Source organism: Nerophis lumbriciformis, linkage group LG03, assembly GCF_033978685.3.
Source record: "Nerophis lumbriciformis linkage group LG03, RoL_Nlum_v2.1, whole genome shotgun sequence".
In the NCBI taxonomy this organism is placed as follows: Eukaryota; Metazoa; Chordata; class Actinopteri; order Syngnathiformes; family Syngnathidae; genus Nerophis; species Nerophis lumbriciformis.
The window spans coordinates 41,651,475-41,673,732 of record NC_084550.2 but is presented as its reverse complement, the minus strand read 5'-3'; the positions used below and the strand labels follow the sequence as shown (position 1 = coordinate 41,673,732).

The 22,258-nt window shown below is 42.0% G+C and overlaps 1 protein-coding gene across 1 annotated transcript in view; it reads right to left on the bottom strand.

The window, feature by feature from the left end:
- The window catches only part of kif5ab (kinesin family member 5A, b), a 459,246-nt gene extending 440,970 nt beyond the window's left edge, over positions 1-18,276 (bottom strand). Inside the window, exon 1 of the mRNA XM_061937764.2 lies at positions 17,824-18,276. Coding sequence (XP_061793748.2) covers positions 17,824-17,952 — 129 coding nt within the window. The 5' untranslated portion in view covers positions 17,953-18,276. The remainder of the gene's footprint in view (positions 1-17,823) is intronic.
- Between the last annotated feature and the right edge of the window lie 3,982 nt (positions 18,277-22,258).

The window sequence follows — 22,258 nt, the reverse complement described above, 5'->3', positions numbered from 1 at the left end:
ATATCTCCATTTTAAGAAACTCGGCTTCGGGGTTCGCCATGACGTCTTGATAGTAGACACAGACACACACACACTCACACACACACACACACGTACACACAGACAGCGCGCGGCGCGCCTCTTTTTTGTCGCCTCTTCAGCAGCGCTGCAACACTCAGATCTTCTCAGTTTCTAGCCGATACTACATAAAAAATAACGCAAAATAACGCAGTAACGCATCATGTAGTAACGGTAACGGAGTTACTGAATATAAAAAAATAACGCGTTAGATTACTAGTTACCGCCGATAGTAACGGCGTTACAGTAACGCGTTACTTTGTAACGCGTTAGTCCCAACACTGTACATAACATGTAATGGTGGTTCTTTTATCAAAATGTTGCATAGATGATGTTTTACAGACCGTTTTTTGACTGCGCCGTTTTGTGGGCGGTTTTATGTACGTGCCTCCACTTCGACTGCGTCTTCTTCCCGCCATCTTTGCTGTAGTTTTTGACACTTCCACAGCGAGCACACTGACGGATTAAGTAAGAACTATGCGCTACCGTGTATTCGAAATGGCAACAGCGTAGGATGCATGTGCCTGTACGAGCCAGTCTGCACCAAAAACGAGAGGATAGAGAAAGAGCAGGAGCTTTTTGACTACGTCGGACTACATTGGCAGACTTGCGCAAAGCACTTTGGGTAAATCTCTACTAGGCTTGTACCGGTACTAGTATACTATCGCGGTACTAATGAATCAAAAACGGTACTATACTCCCCATATTGTTTTTTTTACAGGCATGACCGCGCGTCGTCATCATGTCATGACATTGCTGGTTTTACAAGCAGAGGAGCGTGTTCGGCAGCCCACACACACAGAGTACTTACAAGCAGACACAGTGTGTAGACAGAAAAGGGAGAACAAACGCATTTTGGTCTAAAAAGTAAAGATAAAGGTAATCTAAAGATCATAAAAGGTTGAATATATCTGTTTTACATTTATGGTAGTACATATCATTAAATAAACACTGTCACTGTCATGCGCAATCCCGCATGTCATCTGCTGCAAGCGCAGCCGGCACCTCCGCGAGAAGCGGGCCGGGACACGCCCCTGCTCGCTCTTCCCGTATCACGGCCACGCACCTGCACGGCTGCAGGAAATCATCAATCAGCGCACCTGGGTCTGATGAGGGCAGACGGCATAAAGACTAGCGGACCCCAAGATCCAGTGCCGGAACGTAGTTCACTCCTTATGTCTCTGGCTTCCCTCCTCATACCTGCTCTCTCCGTGTGCTTTCACTCTGCCCGTGTCTTATGTCCTCTGTGTTCCCCGCAGTATTCCCTCAGTTTCCTGTGATCGAGCTGTGCGCATCGACTTCCCACCGGACTTTGGACTGCTTCCCTGGATTCTCAACACGGACCTCGTTGCCTCTCTCCAGCCCCCGACTGTCTTATTGCCTTACCACTATAGATGTCCGATAACATCGGCAGATAAATGCTTTAAAACGTAACATCGGAAATCATCGGTATCGGTTTCAAAGTTATCCGTACCGGTTTCAAAATGTATGACTTATTAACACGCCGCTGTGTACACAGACGTAGGGAGAAATACAGAGCGCCAATAAACCTTAAAGGCACGGCCCAGTCACATGATATCTACGGCTTTTCACACACACAAGAAAATGCAATGCATACTTGGTCAACAGCCATACAGGTCACACTGAGGGTGGCCGTATAAACAACTTTAACACTGTCACAAATATGCGCCACACTGTGAACCCACACCAAACAAGAATGACAAACACATTTCGGGAGAACACCCGCACCGTAACACAACATAAACACAACAGAACAAATACCCAGAACCCCTTGCAGCACTAACTCTTCCGGGACGCTACAATATACACCCCCCACCTCAACCCCGCCCCCCGAAACCCTGCCCACCTCAACCTCCTCATGCTCTTTCAGGGAGCGCATGTCCCAAATTCCAAGCTGCTGTTTTGAGGAATGTTTAAAAAAGTATTGCACTTTGTGACTTCAATAATAAATATGGCATGTTGGCATTTTTTTTCCATAACTTGAGTTGATTTATTTTGGAAAACCTTGTTACATTGTTTAATGCAACCAGCGGGGCATCACAACAAAATTAGGCATAATAATGTGTTAATTCCACGACTGTATATATCGGTATCGGTTGATATCGGAATCGGTAATTAGGAGTTGGACAATATTGGAATATCGGATATTGGCAAAAAAGCCATTATCGGACGTCTCTACTTGCCACTATGGACTATTGACGGATTCATCCAACACGCACGTACAACACCCGCTGGTAACATTCACATTGCTAATTCTACACATTGTCTTACACCATTCACTTAAGGGCCTACTGAAATGCGATTTTCTTATTTAAACGGGGATAGCAGTTCCATTCTATGTGTCATACTTGATCATTTCGCGATATTGCCATATTTTTGCTAAAAGGATTTAGTAGAGAACATCGACGATAAAGATCGCAACTTTTGGTCGCTGATAAAAAAGCCTTGCCTGTACCGGAAGTAGCAGACGATATGCGCGTGACGTCACAGGTTGTAGAGCTCCTCACATCCGCACATTGTTTACAATCATGGCCACCAGCAGCGATTCGGACCGAGAAAGCGACGATTTCCTCATTAATTTGAGCGAGGATGAAAGATTCGTGGATGAGGAAAGTGAGAGTGAAGGACTAGAGGGCAGTGGGAGCGATTCAGACAGGGAAGATGCTGTGAGAGACGGGTGGGACCTGATATTCAGCTGGGAATGACTAAAACAGTAAATAAACACAAGACATATATATACTCTATTAGCCACAACACAACCAGGCTTGTATTTAATATGCCACAAATTAATCCCGCATAACAAACACCTCCCCCCTCTCGTCCATATAACCCGCCAAAACAACTCAAACACCTGCACAACACACTCAATCCCACAGCCCAAAGTACCGTTCACCTCCCCAAAGTTCATACAGCACATATATTTCCCCAAAGATACGTACGTGACATGCACATAGCGGCACGCACGTACGGGCAAGCGATCAAATGTTTGGAAGCCGCAGCTGCATGCGTACTCACGGTACCGCGTCTGCGCATCCAACTCAAAGTCCTCCTGGTAAGAGTCTCTGTTGTCCCAGTTCTCCACAGGCCAATGGTAAAGCTTGACTGTCATCTTCCGGGAATGTAAACAATGAAACACCGGTTGTGTTATCCGGCACAACAGTCAGGGGGTGCATTCTACGGCGGGGGTGCGTTTTCCGGCACAACACCTGCCGCAATACACTGCTTCCCACCTACAGCTTTCTTCTTTGCTGTCTCCATTGTTCATTGAACAAATTGCAAAAGATTCACCAACACAGATGTCCAGAATACTGTGGAATTTTGCGATGAAAACAGACGACTTAATAGCTGGCCACCATGCTGTCCCAAAATGTCCTTCACAATCCGTGACGTCACGCGCTGATGTCATAATACCGAGACGTTTTCAGCAGGATATTTCGCGCAAAATTTAAAATTGCACTTTAGTAAGCTAACCCGGCCGTATTGGCATATGTTGCAATGTTAAGATTTCATCATTGATATATAAACTATCAGACTGCGTGGTCGATAGTAGTGGGTTTCAGTAGACCTTTAAGTAGCATACGCACTCCAACATATCATCAGTTTCAATAAACCTATTGAACTGATTCCTGACGTTGTGTCGTCTCCTTCCCCCTGAGCGTTGGTATATTTGCAAAGGCAGAACAATCGCCATGCTGTGTAGAAGCTGGTTGGATATCTGCAGGATAATAAGTGGCTGCTAAATGTCAATCCATATTAAAAATGGCAGTCATACCCAAAGGTTATGTCGGAAGCAAAGAATAAAAATGTCACTTCAGTGTTGCTGGGTCTTAAAGAGTGTCTTCATGAAGGTTATCTACCAACTAAAGGATTGTTGTTCACACTGCCTGAGAGTTGTTTTATGTATCGCCAGTGTGTAACCGCGTACTTTAGAAATGTTCAGCCACGCTGGAACTAAATGTCCCGTCAACTTGAATGCAAGACGCTGCAAATCGTTTGGAGGCAAGCAAGCGAGCTGCGCTCCGAGGTCACGCCGAGGTTAGTCCCCTCAGTAATGAAAAGACAAGATCCTCCATAGCTAGTTTCAGTACACTGGAGATATAAACTCAACTGCCACACCATTAGGTACACCTCCAGACCACCGCTGTGCAGGAAGCTTATATTTTCCTAGAGGAACCCAAGGAATAATCAATCCAGGTACCATCATTATCACCATCACCTTCAACTGCACAGTTACGGCTTTAAGTCACTCATTGAGCGATATGGTCTAAAAACCATATTGTACAAACCCCGTTTCCATATGAGTTGGGAAATTGTTAGATGTAAATATAAACGGAATACAATGATTTGCAAATCATTTTCAACCCATATTCAGTTGAATATGCTACAAAGACAACATATTTGATGTTCAAACTGATAAACATTTTTTTTTTTTGCAAATAATCATTAACTTTAGAATTTGATGCCAGCAACACGTGACAAGAAGTTGGGAAAGGTGGCAATAAATACTGATAAAGTTGAGGAATGCTCATCAAACACTTTTTTGGAACATCCCACAGGTGTGCAGGCTAATTGGGAACAGGTGGGTGCCATGATTGGGTATAAAAACAGCTTCCCAAAAAATGCTCAGTCTTTCACAAGAAAGGATGGGGCGAGGTACACCCCTTTGTCCACAACTGCGTGAGCAAATAGTCAAACAGTTTAAGAACAACGTTTCTCAAAGTGCAATTGCAAGAAATTTAGGGATTTCAACATCTACGGTCCATAATATCATCAAAAGGTTCAGAGAATCTGGAGAAATCACTGCACATAAGCGGAATGGCCGGAAACCAACATTGAATGACCGTGACCTTCGATCCCTCAGACGGCACTGTATCAAAAACCGACATCAATCTCTAAAGGATATCACCACATGGGCTCAGGAACACTTCAGTAAACCACTGTCACTAAATACAGTTGGTCGCTACATCTGTAAGTGCAAGTTAAAGCTCTACTTTGCAAAGCGAAAGCCATTTATCAACAACATCCAGAAACGCCGCCGGCTTCTCTGGGCCCGAGATCATCTAAGATGGACTCATGCAAAGTGGAAAAGTGTTCTGTGGTCTGACGAGTCCACATTTCAAATTGTTTTTGGAAATTTTCGACATCGTGTCATCCGGACCAAAGGTGAAGCGAACCATCCAGACTGTTATCGACGCAAAGTTGAAAAGCCAGCATCTTTGATGGTATGGGGGTGCATTAGTGCCCAAGGCATGGGTAACTTACACATCTGTGAAGGCACCATTAATGCTGAAAGGTACAAACAGGTTTTGGAACAACATATGCTGCCATCCAAGCGCCGTCTTTTTCATGGATGCCCCTGCTTATTTCAGCAAGACAATGCCAAGCCACATTCAGCATGTGTTACAACAGCGTGGCTTCGTAAAAAAAAGAGTGCACGTACTTTCCTGGCCCGTCTGCAGTCCAGACCTGCCTCCCATCGAAAATGTGTGGCGCATTATGAAGCGTAAAATACAACAGCGGAGACCCCCGGACTGTTGAACGACTGAAGCTCTACATAAAACAAGAAAGGGAAAGAATTCCACTTTCAAAGCTTAAACAATTAGTTTCCTCAGTTCCCAATCGTTTATTGAGTGTTGTTAAAAGAAAAGGTGATGTGACACAGTGGTGAACATGCCCTTTCCTAACTACTTTGGCACGTATTGCAGCCATGAAATTCTAAGTTAATGATTATTTGCAAAAAAAAAAAAAAGTTTATGAGTTTGAACATCAAATATCTTGTCTTTGTAGTGCATTCAATTGAATATGGGTTGAAAGTTGATTGGCAACACTAAATTGGCCCTAGTGTGTGGATGTGAGTGTGAATGTTGTCTGTCTATCTGTGTTGGCCCTGCGATGAGGTGGCGACTTGTCCAGGGTATACCCCGCCTTCCGCCCGATTGTAGCTGAGATAGGCTCCAGCGCCCCCCGCGACCCCAAAAGGGAATAAGCGGTAGAAAATGGATGGATGGATGGATGAAAAGGATTCGCAAATCATTGTATTCCGTTTATATTTACATCTGACACAATTTCCCAACTCGTATGGAAACGGGGTTTGTAAAATTAATTACAATCTCTTGCGATACCAATGAATATCAGGATAAATAAAAAATTATAATATATCTTTTATGTTGGCGGGGGAAGGAGACCACACCATGGCAGGAGTCAGTTCAATAGGTTTATTGAACTTAATGAGTGTGTGGGATGTGTATGCTACTCTAAGTGATAGGTGCAAAACGATGACTTTTAAAGTCATTTTGATAGTAGGCTAATATAGCTAATATAGACACTTACATCATGTGTTGCCTTCATGAATACACTTATATAAAACTTTTAAATTAATTTTGATAGCAGACTAATGTAGATAATATAGACACTTACGTCATGTGTTGCCTTCATTAATACACTTATATAAGACTTTTCAAGTAATTTTGATAGTAGGCTAATATAGCTAATATAGACACTTACATCATGTGTTGCTTTCATGAATACACTTATATACAACTTTTAAAGTAATTTTGATAGTAGGCTAATATAGCTAATATAGACACTTAAGTCATGTGTTGCCTTCATTAATACACTTATGTAAGACTTTTAAAGTCATTTTGATAGTAGGCTAATATAACTAATATAGACACTTACCTCATGTGTTGCCTTCATTAATACACTTATATAAGACTTTTGATTTAATTTAGGCTAATATAGCTAATATAGACACTTACATCATGTGTTGCCTTCATTATAACACTTATATAAGGCTTTTAATGTCATTTTGATAGTAGGCTAATACATCTAATATAGACACTTACATCATGTGTCGCCTTCATTCTAACACTTATATAAGACTTTTAAAGTAATTTTGATAGTAGGCTAATATAGCTAACATAGACACTTAAGTCATGTGTTGCCTTCATTAATACACTTATATACGATTTTTAAATTAATTTTGATAGTAGGCTAATATAGCTAATATAGACACTTACATCATGCCTTCATTATAACACTTATATAAGACTTTACATTTTTTGCGGCTCCGGACCGATTACTTTTTTGTATTCGTGGTCCAATATGGCTCTATCAACATTTTGGGTTGCCGACCCCCATCAAGAGCTGTGAGTACTTCTGCATGACACGTTAAGTGTTGCAAGAAAGCCATTTATGTGTGAATAAACATGAAGCAATGCTGTATATCGGTGATGATGGTTTAACTCTAGCTTGCAAATACACTTCAAAATCCTGAAGAGATTAGTGCAGAGTATCTTTGTGGTTTTATGCTTGCTGTTGTGTACAAAAGTACTGCATCTCCTAATATTTTGGTGATCTTATTTATGTCATCTCAGTCAGTGTGTACAGTTGATGGTGTGTATCGCCTCTTATCAGTCAAGCATCACCACTTCCGCATGTTCCGAGCCTCTCTTCACTCCCAGGAGATGTTCCATCAATTCGGAGCACAACAACAACAACAACAACAAACAGGATCCCTCTCAACAGCTTCAATCTCTGCCTCTGCATGGAAACTACTGGGAAGCGCCCTCTTCATGCTGCACATGCGGAAACTAATTCAGATTAAAAGTATCGCTGCAGTGTCTTTTAATCCTGATCCAATTTGATATCATCTCACGCTCTCGGGGGAAACTCAGAATTTTTTTTTTTTGCTATCGATTATTGTAAAGGTTGCAGTTGAAAAGACTGTTGAGGTTGTTGCACAACTAAGTACTTCTCACATAAGACATTAGAAGAACAAATATAAAGTCAATCCAGATGCTTTTGTCAATCCTAGCATGAATAGAGAAGTGTGGATTTCTAGAAGCTTCTGTTTTTTAGATGCAATTTGTGCTTCGGATCATCACCCCCCCACCCCAATGAAGGATGGTTAGAACAACACTATTGTGACCACACCTAGGCAGTGACAAATAGGGAGACTGCATTCGTTCAAATTAGATTTGAAGAAGCTTTTTGGATTAAAGGTCAAACTTTCTATCTGGCTCTCACTTTCCCTTCCCTGCCCCTTACCTCTCCTGCTCTACTTATTTGTTTTGTCTTGCCCTAACTTTCTCGGAGCCTCTTTTTGTTCTGCTCTCCAAAATGCAAACAATGGAATTGATCAACGAAATTGACAAAATCATCTCGACAAAAAACTTGAATTTGAGAGAACCTGACATTTGTTGCTAGATAAATGATGGTGTCTTGGGAGAAGTGGAGTGTCATGTGCCTGGGTTTTTTTTTTTTTCCGTTGAAGACATCTACCTACTTGGAAATAATGATAACATCTACTGATTTGAGTAAGCGTTGCCCTGGTGTATCGACTAATTGGACAGATGCTGGCGGCCGTTCTAAGAACTCTGAAGCTGCCACAAATGATAGAAGGATGGCCAGAGCTGTGGGCACTCAGACGCTTGTGATTTCTGGATTAAATGGCAACATCTGGGAGAAGCTTTCCGCTCTGCAAGGCGAAATTATGATCAATTTGCAAGCCAGAACGGACTAGACCAGACAAAACCATTGGAATGTGTTTGCTCGCCCTAAGCAAAACAATCTTTATCTAAAATGTGGCTCTCTCTGCATTGGGTCATGCAGTAAACACCCCCAGTGAGACCATCGCAGCGAAAGACGTTCTGAAATTCCTTCCACCTTCTTTAAAGACAACTGGAATGTCGATTCTGTTCCATGGTGCCGAATGGAGCGACTTCCAGGCCTACGGACAGCTACGCACCCATGGACTACTATTACACAGCCCACCCCCATCCCTAGGGTATGATGGATTATGGAGGAGCGTCCGAATGGCTGCGCTTCGGACTGGATAACACCCTCACCCCTTTGGAAGTCTCAAGTTTTTGTGTGTCGTAAATTGCTTATTGTTACTTGAGGTTTTCTTGTTGTCTCAAACTTTAATTCAGTACAAAACATGCATCAGGTTGAATTAAATTTCAATTTAAAAAGTATAAAAAATGTTTCACATGAATGGAAAAGTGGGGAGAGGGGAGCTCTAAATACAATTCTGCTTAGGTCCCCAATTTAACCTGAAGCGGCCCCGTGGAGGGAGAGTGTGATCAGCGCCTCTGTCAATGGTGTTGAGGGCGGGATGGCGAGACACAGCTGGCAGGTGATTAGATTTCACAGACGTGGTGATCTAATCATCTGTTGTCTTTAACAGTAGGGGCCGAGAGCAGAGGGGGAGGGAGGTTACGGGCGTGGCCGAAAAGTCGCATCCTGCTTGAGAGAGAACTTGCTGATAACAATCTGATGATCAAAACCTACACGCTTGGCTCCGGTGCTGTGTCTAACAGTGGAACTACAGGGAAGTACTTCCACAGGCCCCTCGTCAAATGTCGGAAATGTAGGTTTTCCCACAATGAACCACAGCTCTTTCAGCGGTGCAGGCAGCACTCGTGCAGCCCCAGACCATGATGCTACCGCCATCATGCTTGACTGTAGGCAGACAGAATCATTTTGCATTATGCACATGGACGGCCATGTGCATAATGCAAAATGATTCGTGGTGACTCATTTTCAGTGGATCGACAGTAGAAAAGCTTTACGTTGACTACTTTAGTATTTCAAACTTGACTTTCTGCAGTGTTCTGTAACAAGGGAGTCTAACTCGCAGTAAATGTTGGAATTCATGTTTCTTCCGAGTGCCGGAGTTCTGTCGAAATAAGCTACCCGTCAAAATGAGCTACCTCGTGTGGATAAAGAGTTGCCTTTGTCACTGGCGCTACAAGTAAGTCGTTATTTTAAAATGTATTTCTGACCAGTAAACTTAGGGTTGTCGCAATACCAATATTTGGGCAACCAACATTGTACCGGTACCAACATTTTGGTACCGGTACCAAAATGTATTTTGATACTTTTCGATACTTTTCTAAATAAAAAGGGACCACAAATAATGGCATTATTGGCTTTATTTCAACAAAAAATACTATACTCTACACACACATCAGGACTGGCAAATAATGCGATCTAATCAAAAAACCAAAACCCAAAACTCAAAATTGCGCTCTAGCGCCCCTAGGAAGAAAACACTGACAAAATTGCCTGTAATTCCCAGTAGGAATGTCGTAGAGACATGAAACAAAAAACCTCTATGTAGGTCTCACTTAGACCTATATTTCATACACTGACAACCCCCAGCAAAAATCAACAGGAAGTTTGCAATTCCCCCTTCAAAACAAAAGTTGTGTAAAAACAGTCACCTTTTTTCAAACATTATCTCCTCTGAGCGCGTTTGTTGTGTCGGCTTCAAATTAACACAGGAGAGAGATTGAACCCTTCTGATTAAAAGTTGATGAAAGAGTTTTAATTACTGCTCCGGTTTGGATTTTATGAGCCCTCAAAGTCGGTCACGTCCATCGCTGCTTGCAGCTTTAATTATCATGTATTCTTCTCTTCTTTGATACTTTACATTAGTTTTAGATGATAACACAAATTTGGGTATCAATCTGACATATTTCCTGACTTTATAAACATAATATGAATAAAAAAATAAAAAAATAAAAGATTTTGTGATTATAAAAAATATTGATGTAATCAATGTAGTATCGACGAGATACGCTCTTGTACTTGGTATCATTACAGTGGATGTCAGGTGTAGCTCCACCCATGGCGTTTGCTGTCCTACGGTGTGTAGTGAAGCATGTTTCTCGTCCTGCAGGGATGATAATTGTAAGAAACTTACTTTATTTGTCGCCATGGAGACCAGGATTAGTGATTTAGAAGTAGCTAAAACACTGCCCACTGTGGATGGACGTTAGCTCGCCATGTTTAAAGCAACTCAGTGTGTTTCAATGTTATAACTTCACCCTTATCGTTACTTTTTAAGCCAAAATGCGTCCGTTCTCCCTTTTCTGTCTACACACTGTGTCTGCTTGTAAGTACTCTGTGTGTGTGTGTGTGTTGCCGAACATGATCCTCTGCTCGTAAAACCAGCAATGTCATGCCCATTTAAAAAAAAGAGAACCGGTACATTTTAGAAGCGGTATAGTACCGTTCATGATTCATTAGTATCGGGGTACTTTACTAGTACCGGTATACCGTACAACCCTAATGCAAACCCTTACAGCGTGAGGAAGTTCACATTGATGCTATAAGAGTAGCATACCTGTTATGGTCCGCTGCCCGGATCATAGTTTGTTTATGTTTTCTAGTCACATGTGTTTTCAGGACCTTGAGTTTTTGTTTGTTTCAGTTGCCATGACGGCAAATTGCTTACACCTGCCTCTGGTTAGTGTCCGGGACACGCACCTGTTGCCCGGGCGCTAATCAGAGGGCTATTTAGTCTTTGCCCTGGCCTCACTCGGTCTGGCTTTCTAGTTTGTTCCCATACAACTGTTAACGACTACTTTGATTCCTGCTAGCTTTTCACGCTATGCTATTGTTGCCTGCTAGCTCCCACGCTAGTCCTTTTGTTTTGCCTTTTGTGCAATGTGCACGTCTTTTCTTTGTTCCCCGTACGATTTATATTTTCAATAAATCATTTTCCTACCTGCAAGCTGTGTCCGAAGCCGTCTGCATCCTTGGGAGAACAACACCCGCATCACGATGCGACCCCGTCGTTACAATACCTTTTCGTTTTCATCAGCGTCTAAACGGCAATAGCTATTTCCAGTGACGTGCGGTGAGGTTCATGGCTGGTGAGGCACTGACTTCATCACAGTCAGATTTACAAACATATGAACCCTAAAGAGTATCTTATTCACCATTTGATTGGCAGCAGTTAACGGGTTATGTTTAAAAGCTCATACCAGCATTCTTCCCTGCTAGGCACTCAGCATCAAGGGTTGGAATTGGGGGTTAAATCACCAAAAATGATTCCCGGGCACGGCGCCGCTGCTGCCCATTGCTCCCCTCACCTCCCAGGGGGTGAACAAGGGGATGGGTCAAATGCAGAGGACAAATTTCACCACACCTAGTGTGTGTGAGTGTGACAATCATTGGTACTTTAACTTAACTTTAACTTTACACATACAAACTGTAGCACACAAAAAAGCACATTTAATAAAAAACGTTATTATGGTCTTACCTTTACTTATAAATGAAGTCCATGCGCCGCTGTTGTGCTAGATTAATGAACCCCCTGACGGGAGTGTTATATCAACTAAAGCCCTCACTTCAACTTTCCAAAAAAGTGTAAACGAGGGTTTATAAATGTCGCCTATACTGTATGAAACTACAAAATAACAAACACGGTGGCTCCAGTTTACACGAGGACCACTTTATTTACCTTCTTTCAAAAACCTACGCTCCACTCAAACGTGTCATCACTTCCGCTCTTAGCGCCTTCAAAATAAGAGCTCAAGGCATATACTGTATAACAGCGCATAACAGGAACTTAACATCACAAAGAGGAAAGCCCATAAAAATAGGTTACAAAAGTTATTTAATAAAAAGCCAAAAAGTGCAAAAACAATAATGTTCGTGTTGGAGGAGTTGTGAATTAGGTACACCTGCAGTCTGCAGGTGTACCTAATGTTGTGGCCCTGCAGTCATTCACAACTCCTCCAACACGAACATTATTGTTTTTGCAATTTTTGGCTTCTTATGAAATAACCTTTTTAAATAGATTCAATCTTGCACGTGGAAAGTTTAAGTGTGGGCTTTAGTTGATATAACACTCCCGTCAGGGGGTGCAAATTCTACGGCGGGGGTGCAGGAGGCGGGATTACAGCGAGCCTCAGCCAGTGCGTCTTTTGCATCAGTTTTATGATCGCTCAGCACAAGAAATACGTTACACACATACAGTTGTTGACAAAATACACTGTACATTATATACCTCAGCTAACTAAACTATGGAAATGTATAATATAGTTCATACAGCAATACGGTCTCACTGCACAGCAGGCCAGCAGTTAGCCGAGTCCGCAATCCATGGTGAGGCACAAATGAGTGACGTGCCTCAACTGGCTGCTGTTCACCGCACCGTCTCTTCTCAGTATTTGAACGGCAAATGTGAAAATTCAGCGATTTTGAATAAAAAATAATCTAAAACTGGTTAAGTTAAATGGAAAATAACTTTATAGTATAATCACTGGATACATTTAACAATTTAATTTTTTTTTTTTCTTTTTACTTTTTTTTTCTTTCCATGATGGCAGGTGAGGCACCGCCTCTAGTGACTGCACGTCACTGGCTATTTCAGTGAAAAGGCACTACGACAATTAGAGTGGTAGTGGGAGCATTATTTGATGGATAAATATGCCTGTCGAAATGTGCTACCTCTATATCATAAATAAATGACAAAATAATAGCCATTCTTCATTGAGAGCTGTATTCGATATCTACAAACCCCGTTTCCATAAGAGTTGGGAAATTGTGTTAGATGTAAATATGAACGGAATACAATGATTTGCAAATCCTTTTCAACCCATATTCAATTGAATGCACTACAAAGACAAGATATTTGATGTTCAAACTCATAAACTTTATTTTTTTTTTTGCAATTAATAATTAACTTAGAATTTCATGGCTACAACATGGCCTTTCCTTTTAACAACACTCTGTAAATGTTTGGGAACTGAGGAGACACATTTTTTAAACTTCTCAGGTGGAATTCTTTCCCATTCTTGCTTGATGTACAGCTTAAGTTGTTCAACAGTCCGGGGGTCTCCGTTGTGGTATTTTAAGCTTCATAATGCGCCACACATTTTCAATGGGAGACAGGTCTGGACTACAGGCAGGCCAGTCTAGTACCCGCACTCTTTTACTATGAAGCCACGTTGATGTAACACGTGGCTTGGCATTGTCTTGCTGAAATAAGCAGCGACGTCCATGGTAACGTTGCTTGGATGGCAACATATGTTGCTCCAAAACCTGTATGTACCTTTCAGCATTAATGGCGCCTTCACAGATGTGTAAGTTACCCATGTCTTGGGCACTAATACACCCCCATACCATCACAGAAGCTGGCTTTTCAACTTTGCGCCTATAACAATCCGGATGGTTCTTTTCCTCTTTGGTCCGGAGCACACGACGTCCACAGTTTCCAAAAACAATTTGAAATGTGGACTCGCCAGACCACAGAACACTTTTCCGCTTTGTATCAGTCCATCTTAGATGAGCTCAGGCCCAGCGAAGCCGACGGCGTTTCTGGGTGTTGTTGATAAATGGTTTTTGCCTTGCATAGGAGAGTTTTAACTTGCACTTACAGATGTATTGACCAACTGTAGTTACTGACAGTGGGTTTCTGAAGTGTTCCTGAGCCCATGTGGTGATATCCTTTACACACTGAGGTCGCTTGTTGATGCAGTACAGCCTGAGGGATCAAAGATCACAGGCTTAGCTGCTTACGTTCAGTGATTTCTCCAGATTCTCTGAACCCTTTGATGATATTACGGACCGTAGATGGTGAAAACCCTAAATTCCTTGCAATAGCTGGTTGAGAAAGTTTTTTTTTTAAACTGTTCAACAATTTGCTCACGCATTTGTTGACAAAGTGGTGACCCTCACCCCATCCTTGTTTGTGAATGACTGAGCATTTCATGGAATCTACTTTTATACCCAATCATGGCACCCACCTGTTCCCAATTTGCCTGTTCACCTGTGGGATGTTCCAAATAAGTGTTTAATAAGCATTCCTCAACTTTATCAGTATTTATTGCCACCTTTCCCAACGTCTTTGTCACGTGTTGCTGGCATCAAATTCTAAAGTTAATGATTATTTGCAAAAAAAAAATGTTTATCAGTTTGAACATCAAATATGTTGTCTTTGTAGCATATTCAACTGAATATGGGTTGAAAATGATTTACGAATCATTGTATTCCGTTTATATTTACATCTAACACAATTTCCCAACTCATATGGAAACGGGGTTTGTAAATAGGCTGTCACGGCGCAAGCGCATGCTGCTGCGCATGCTGCTGCGCATTCCTCAATGAGCTCCAAGGAGTGCGCATCGGGACACGACCACGGGCGCTCATCTCCTGCTGCAGCTTGGCGACTGCAATCAATCAGCAATCTACACACCTGTCGTTGATGAGCTCTCCTGCCTTCATAAGCCTGCACAACCTGCTATCCCGCGCCAAAAACGAAGCTCCCTGTCCTGTACACAGACCGCTGTTCCCGCGTGACGAGCTGTGCGTCTCGTCTCCCCCGCCCTCCCCCTCTGTTTTCCACACTGCCCCTTGGATCTCGACATCCCGCCTGGACACGGACCTTCGACGCCTCGCTACAGCCCCCGACTTCCTGCCTGCTCACGGACCCTCGAGCCCAACACTACCGGTAACACTCTACAGCTAATCACCACACATAGTCACACACCACACACATTTGGGTTAGTTTCTCACTTCATTTATATATATATATATATATTGTATTTATATATAAATAAAACGACGTCCCTGTTGTCTGTACCGTGTCCTTCCCTCTGTACACATAGCATCGGCGTTTCGATACTTATGGTAGCATGTTTCGTATCGCCCCCACCCTATGGAATTATTCAACTGTAGCTTTTTTCAACGAAACAGCTCATTTTGACGGAGCACTCATGCATCCCTAAGCCGATGACACTACTGCTCCACCATGTTGACCGTTGGCAACACAATACAATTATCTTGCTCCTGCCTTGTTCGTTAATCAGACAATAACGGCTCTTTGAGTCATCTTTAGTGGATGTAGTAAATCTTCACTGCACAAGCTGCTCAATAACTACTTTAAAGCCCCTTGTTGAGGAGACGTTCTAAGAAAAAAAATGTTGCAGAGATGTGAGCAGTGCACTTTCATTCCGTATCTTTGTGAAGGCCTTCTGGAATACAGCAGATCCCCTGCGGTCTCCTTCATTACTTCAATTCAGTCCTGAGACCAGATGGGTGTGGATGTTTCAAACAGCAGCCACATTTGCATTTTAAACTCTCCACCTCCAGCCCAGAGGCTGGTCCTGTTCTCCAATGCCACCAAAGCAGTTGGGGTCTTCGCATCAGCTTCATGGTACTCGAATAAAGCAGCTTCATATGTACGACCCACAGAAACAAGCCACACGTAATCATGACTCTCATTAGACTTGCTAATAATTCAAAGTGTGCATGGAAGGCCAACTATGAGCTCCATCAGCATCTCAGCATCAATCAACCTTACGTTAAGTGCTGGGATCAATACTGAAGAGAGGCTGCAATAATAATGAGCGACAAGACTTCTTTAAGTGCATTTTAAAAGCTCGACATTTAGGGTCAGACTTTTTTTTTTAATAAACCTCAAAGCTCTTTTTGTGCGTGCAGCACTCGCCTTTAAAGGGGAACATTATCACCAGACCTATGTAAGCGTCAATACATACCTTGATGTTGCAGAAAAAAGACCATATATTTTTTTAACCGATTTCCGAACTCTAAATGGGTGAATTTTGGCGAATTAAACGCCTTTCTATTATTCGCTCTGGGAGCGATAACGTCACAACGTGACGTCACATCGGGAAGCAATCCACCATTTTCTCAAACACATTACAAACACCGGGTCAAATCAGCTCTGTTATTTTCCGTTTTTTCGACTGTTTTCCATACCTTGGAGACATCATGCCTCGTCGGTGTGTTGTCGGAGGGTGTAACAACACGAACAGGGACGGACTCAAGTTGCACCAGTGGCCCAAAGATGCGAAAGTGACAAGAAATTGGACGTTTGTTCCGCACACTTTAACGACGAAAGCTATGCTACGACAGAGATGGCAAGAATGTGTGGATATCTTGCGACACTCAAAGCAGATGCATTTCCAACGATAAAGTCAAAGAAATCTGCCGCCAGACCCCCATTGAATCTGCCGGAGTGTGTGAGCAATTCAGGGACAAAGGACCTCGGTAGCACGGCAAGCAATGGTGGCAGTTTGTTCCCGCAGACGAGCGAGCTAAACCCCCTGGATGTCTTGGCTCACACCGTCCCTTATGCCACCGAAGATGATCAAGAGAAGAATATCGACCCTAGCTTCCCTGGCCTGCTGACATCAACTCCAAAACTGGACAGATCAGCTTTCAGGAAAAGATAGCGGATGAGGGTATGTCTACAGAATATATTAATTGATGAAAACTGGGCTGTCTGCACTCTCAAAGTGCATGTTGTCGCCAAATGTATTTCATATGCTGTAAACCTAGTTCATAGTTGTTAGTTTCCTTTAATGCCAAACAAACACATACCAATCGTTGGTTAGAAGGCGATCGCCGATTTCGTCCTCGCTTTCTCCCGTGTCGTTTTCGTCGGTTTCGCTTGCATACGGTTCAAACCGATATGGCTCAATAGCTTCAGTTTCTTCTTCAATTTCGTTTTCGCTACCTGCCTCCACACTACAACCATCCGTTTCAATACATGCGTAATCTGTTGAATCACTTAAACCGCTGAAATCCGAGTCTGAATCCGAGCTAATGTCGCTATAGCTTGCTGTTCTATCCGCCATGTTTGTTTGTATTGGCATCACTGTGTGACGTCACAGGAAAATGGACGGGTGTATATAACGATGGTTAAAATCAGGCACATTGAAGCTTTTTTTAGGGATATTGCGTGATGGGTAAAAAAAATTTAAAAACTTCGAAAAATAAAATATGCCACTGGGATCTGATTTTTAATGGCTTTAACCCTTCTGAAATTGTGATAATGTTCCCCTTTAATTTTAAAGGACATGTTCGGGATGCATCACACATGTTTTATGCATATCGATTCATGACTTCTGGAGTGTGGTCACTATTTCATGTAAATACATTGGACATGGAAGCTTTATAAATGTAAAAAATAGAACTTACCCCAATGATGACGGTGTCGTCCCCTTGAAATATCGGTATGAACTTATCTCCACGGAGGGCTTCCGAACGGTTGAGTGGACGAAAACGACACAACACCTTGATATTGCATTCTGCATTACTGTCAGCCATTGCTGATGTAAAAAAACAAATGTGCACCCCAAAAAAATTAAGAGAACAAAAAAAAGAAGGCGGGAAAATTCACCTTCTGTGCAAGCTGCTGCCAAATGGCTTTTTGTGGCTATGCACACATGTCAAAGATAGGAGTTGCAAGGCGACGACTATACTACGAGTTCTTTCACCGTGTCCCAGTTCATGGATGAGCTCAATCACTGGCAAAATTCCACAAAAATAAAAGCCTCTTGTTTTGTTTTTTTGTTGTTGTTTTTTCATCAGCCTATGGGCAAATTTGGTGGGGAACAGATGGAGAGTTGCAGTAGGGAGTACAGTCCAAACTGGTCCGGTCGCGTCTGGACGAGCAGCATGTTCGCATCGCTCCCCCTCTCTCTCTCTTCCTGAGTGGGCGGGGCTACTGGGATACTCTCATCAGCACCACTGAAGATGAAGGACCAGCCATGGCTCCCTACTAATCCGCCGACAATCTCCTTTTCAGTAATTGGATGCTACTCAAACTTTACCACTGATTGTGTTGTTTGTTTAGACTTTGTGCGGCGCCAAAAACAGGTCTCACACCAAATATCTAATACAAATGGCTGCATCCAAAGCGCTTGAAAAAAAATGTATACTAATATAAACAAATTGAACATAACTGTTCAATTTGGCGGCGATAGGATTGTAAAAGAACTAATATAAAAAGGGAAAAACTGGTAATCCATTTTATAGGGACTGTGCTAATGAAGCCTGGTTGTTTACATGGATCTTGGGCGCCATCGCCTGGCAAGGCTGTTACAGCTTACGCCTGCAAGAAATAGAAAATACCATACGTAAGTTGTTTATTAATAGTAAAATAATCACTTGAATGCACGTACAATGTCCCGTTTGGTCCATTATGAGACTATTTTTTTTTAATTGAACGACAATCATGCACACTAAAGTCAAGGCACTTTCAGCATCAGCAAAACATGGCGAGGAAAGAAAACAAAAGCAAACACAGAGAGTATTAAATAATAATAAATAATAATTAAAAAAATATGAAAGACAAAAAGGGCTACCTAAATCACTTCAAATGTTTTTAACAGCGATATCAATTTAAGGGCTTTTGTACTTTTAATCATCCTCCAAGATTTGATTGATAAGTGTAAATTAAGCCAAATAGAAAATGTAGGCCTTACCTTCATAAATCGACATTTATGTAGAAAACATTTTGCCTAGAGCATAATAATGTTGACAAACATTTATATGTTAGTTGTTTATCAAAATACCAAAGTTGATATATCCCTTGTTTCTCAGCCACTCTCTGATCTCCTCTCAAAACACACGTACAGTATCACACATGTACAGTATCACACACATACACATACAGTATCACACACACATACAGTAGCACACACACGTACAATATCACACATGTACAGTATCACACACGTACACACACAGTATCACACACACACACACACACACACACACACACACACACACACACACACACACACACACACAGTATCACACAAACATACAGTATCACACAAACAGTATCACACATACACATACATAGTATCACACACACACACATGTACAGTATCACACATGCACATGTACAGTATAATACAAACATGTACAGTATCATATTTCACAAATAAGGACGCCAAATTATTAAATCCCAAACATATGACTAATGTCAGGAAGTGGTGGTGACGAACCCCAAGATGCAGAGATGACAGGCTTGGTGCAGGAAAACATGATTTTAATGTCCCAAAAATGCAAGGAAAACACGAACCAGAAACCAGCAAACAGGAACCAGGAAACAGGCAAACTGGAGACAGCAAACAGTCGAAAGCGTTCAGCATACAGGAACAGCTCACAGTCCACAGCATACAACTGGTAATACTACAGCACTGACTGGAGGGAGAGGCAGGCATAAATAGGAGCCTAATTGGCAATTGCCACCAGGTGTGCCAATCAGGTACAGGTGAGGGAAACAAGCGCTCAGGGAGACATGCAGGAAAATGAACCAAAATAAGAGCGCTGACAGGAAATAAAACAAACACAGAGGAAAAAAACAAAACATAACCAAACTGTCAGTGAGAATCCTGACAACTAATTCTGTGCATTCTGGCTAAGTTTTATATTCATAAATGTAAGTTTCTCAATACCCGACGTGTTTTTTCTGCCTTTAAAAAAAGAATTAGAACTCTACTTTAAAACGCTTTTGACCTCTAACAAGCTGTGAAAACGTTGATGCTATGCTGCAAATTTGGATTATTTACAGAACTTGTGTGAGCCTATGGCTTTACATTTTGTTTCATATATATCCATCCCAGTGATGTGCAGGTGAGGCGGGGCCTCACCTGCCATCATGGAAAGAAAAAAAAAATGTAAAAAGAAAAAAAATTAATTAAATTGTTATATGTATGCAGTGATTATACTATGAAGTTATTTTCCATTTAACTTCACCAGTTTTAGATTATTTTTATTCAAAATCACTGAATTTTCACATTTGCCGTTCAAATACTGAGAAGAGACGGTGCGGTGAACAGCAGCCAGTTGAGGCACGTCACTCAGTGCCTCAACATGGACGGACTCGGCTAACTGCTGGCCTGCTGTGCAGTGAGACTGTATTGCTATATGAATTATATTATACATTTCCATAGTTTAGTTAGCTGAGGTATATAATGTACAGTGTATTTTGTCAACAACTGTATGTGTGTAATGTATTTCTTGTGCTGAGCGATCATAAAACGGCTGGAAAAGACGCACTGGCTGAGGCTCCAGTAGCCCCGCCTCCTGCACCCCCGCCGTAGAATTGTTATATCAACTAAAGCCCACACTTAAACTTTCCACGTGCAAGATTGAATCTATTTAAAAAAGTTATTTCATAAGAAGCCAAAAAGTGCAAAAACAATAATGTTCGTGTTGGAGGAGTTGTGAATCACTGCAGGGCCACAACATTAGGTACACCTGCAGGCTGCAGGTGTACCTAATTAACAACTCCTCCAACATGAACATTATTGTTTTTGCACTTTTTGGCTTCTTATTAAATAACTTTTGTAACCTATTTTTATGGGCTTTCCTATTTGTGATGTTAAGTTCCTGTTATGCGCTGTTATACAGTATATGCCTTGTGCTCTTATTTTGAAGGCGCCAAGAGCGGAAGTGATGACATGTTGTAGTGGGGCGGAGGTTTTTGAAAGAAGGTAAATAAAGTGGTCCTTGTGTAAACTGGAGCCTCTGTGTTTGTTATTTTGTAGTTTCATACAGTATAGGCGACATTTATAAACCCTCGGTTACACTTTTTTAAATAGATTCAATCTTGCACGTGGAAAGTTTAAGTGAGGGCTTTAGTTGATATAACACTCCCGTCAGGGGGTTCATTAATCCAGCACAACAGCGGCGAATGGACTTCATTTATAAGTAAAGGTAAGACCATAATAACGTTTTTTTTATTAAATGTGCTTTTTTGTGTGCTACAGTTTGTATGTGTAAAGTTAAAGATAAGTTAAAGTACCAATGATTGTCACACACACACTAGGTGTAATGAAATGTGTCCTCTGCATTTGACCCATCCCTTGATCACCCCCTGGGAGGTGAGGGGAGCAGTGGGCAGCAGCTGAGCCACGCCCGGGAATAATTTTTGGTGATTTAACCCCCAATTCCAACCCTTGATGCTGAGTGCCAAGCAGGGAAAAATGCTGGTATGAGCTTTTAAACATAACCCGTTAACTGCTGCCAATCAAATGGTGAATAAGATACTCTTTAGGGTTCATATGTTTGTAAATCTGACTGTGATGAAGTCAGTGCCTCACCAGCCATGAACCTCACCGCACGTCACTGATCCATCTATCCATCCATTTTCTACCGTTTGTCCCGTTCGGGGTCGCGGGGGGTGCTGGAGCCTATCTCAGTTGCATCCGGGCGGAAGGCGGGGTACACCCTGGATAAGTCAGCACCTCATCACAGGGCCAACACAGATAGACAGACAACATTCACACTCACCTTCACACACTAGGGCCGATTTAGTATTACCAATCAACTTATCCCCAGGTGCATGTTTTTGGAGGTGGGAGGAGGAAGCCGGAGTACCCGGAGGGAACCCACGCAGTCACGGGGAGAACATGCAAACTCCACACAGAAAGATCCCGAGCCCGGGATTGAACTCAGGACCTACGTATTGTGAGGCACATGCACATTTATTTATTTATGTATTTATTTATATATATATACTCAACAAAGTAACTAAAATAGAATGCTATATATATATATTTATATATATATATATACAGTATATCTTGTATATATATATATATATATATATATATAT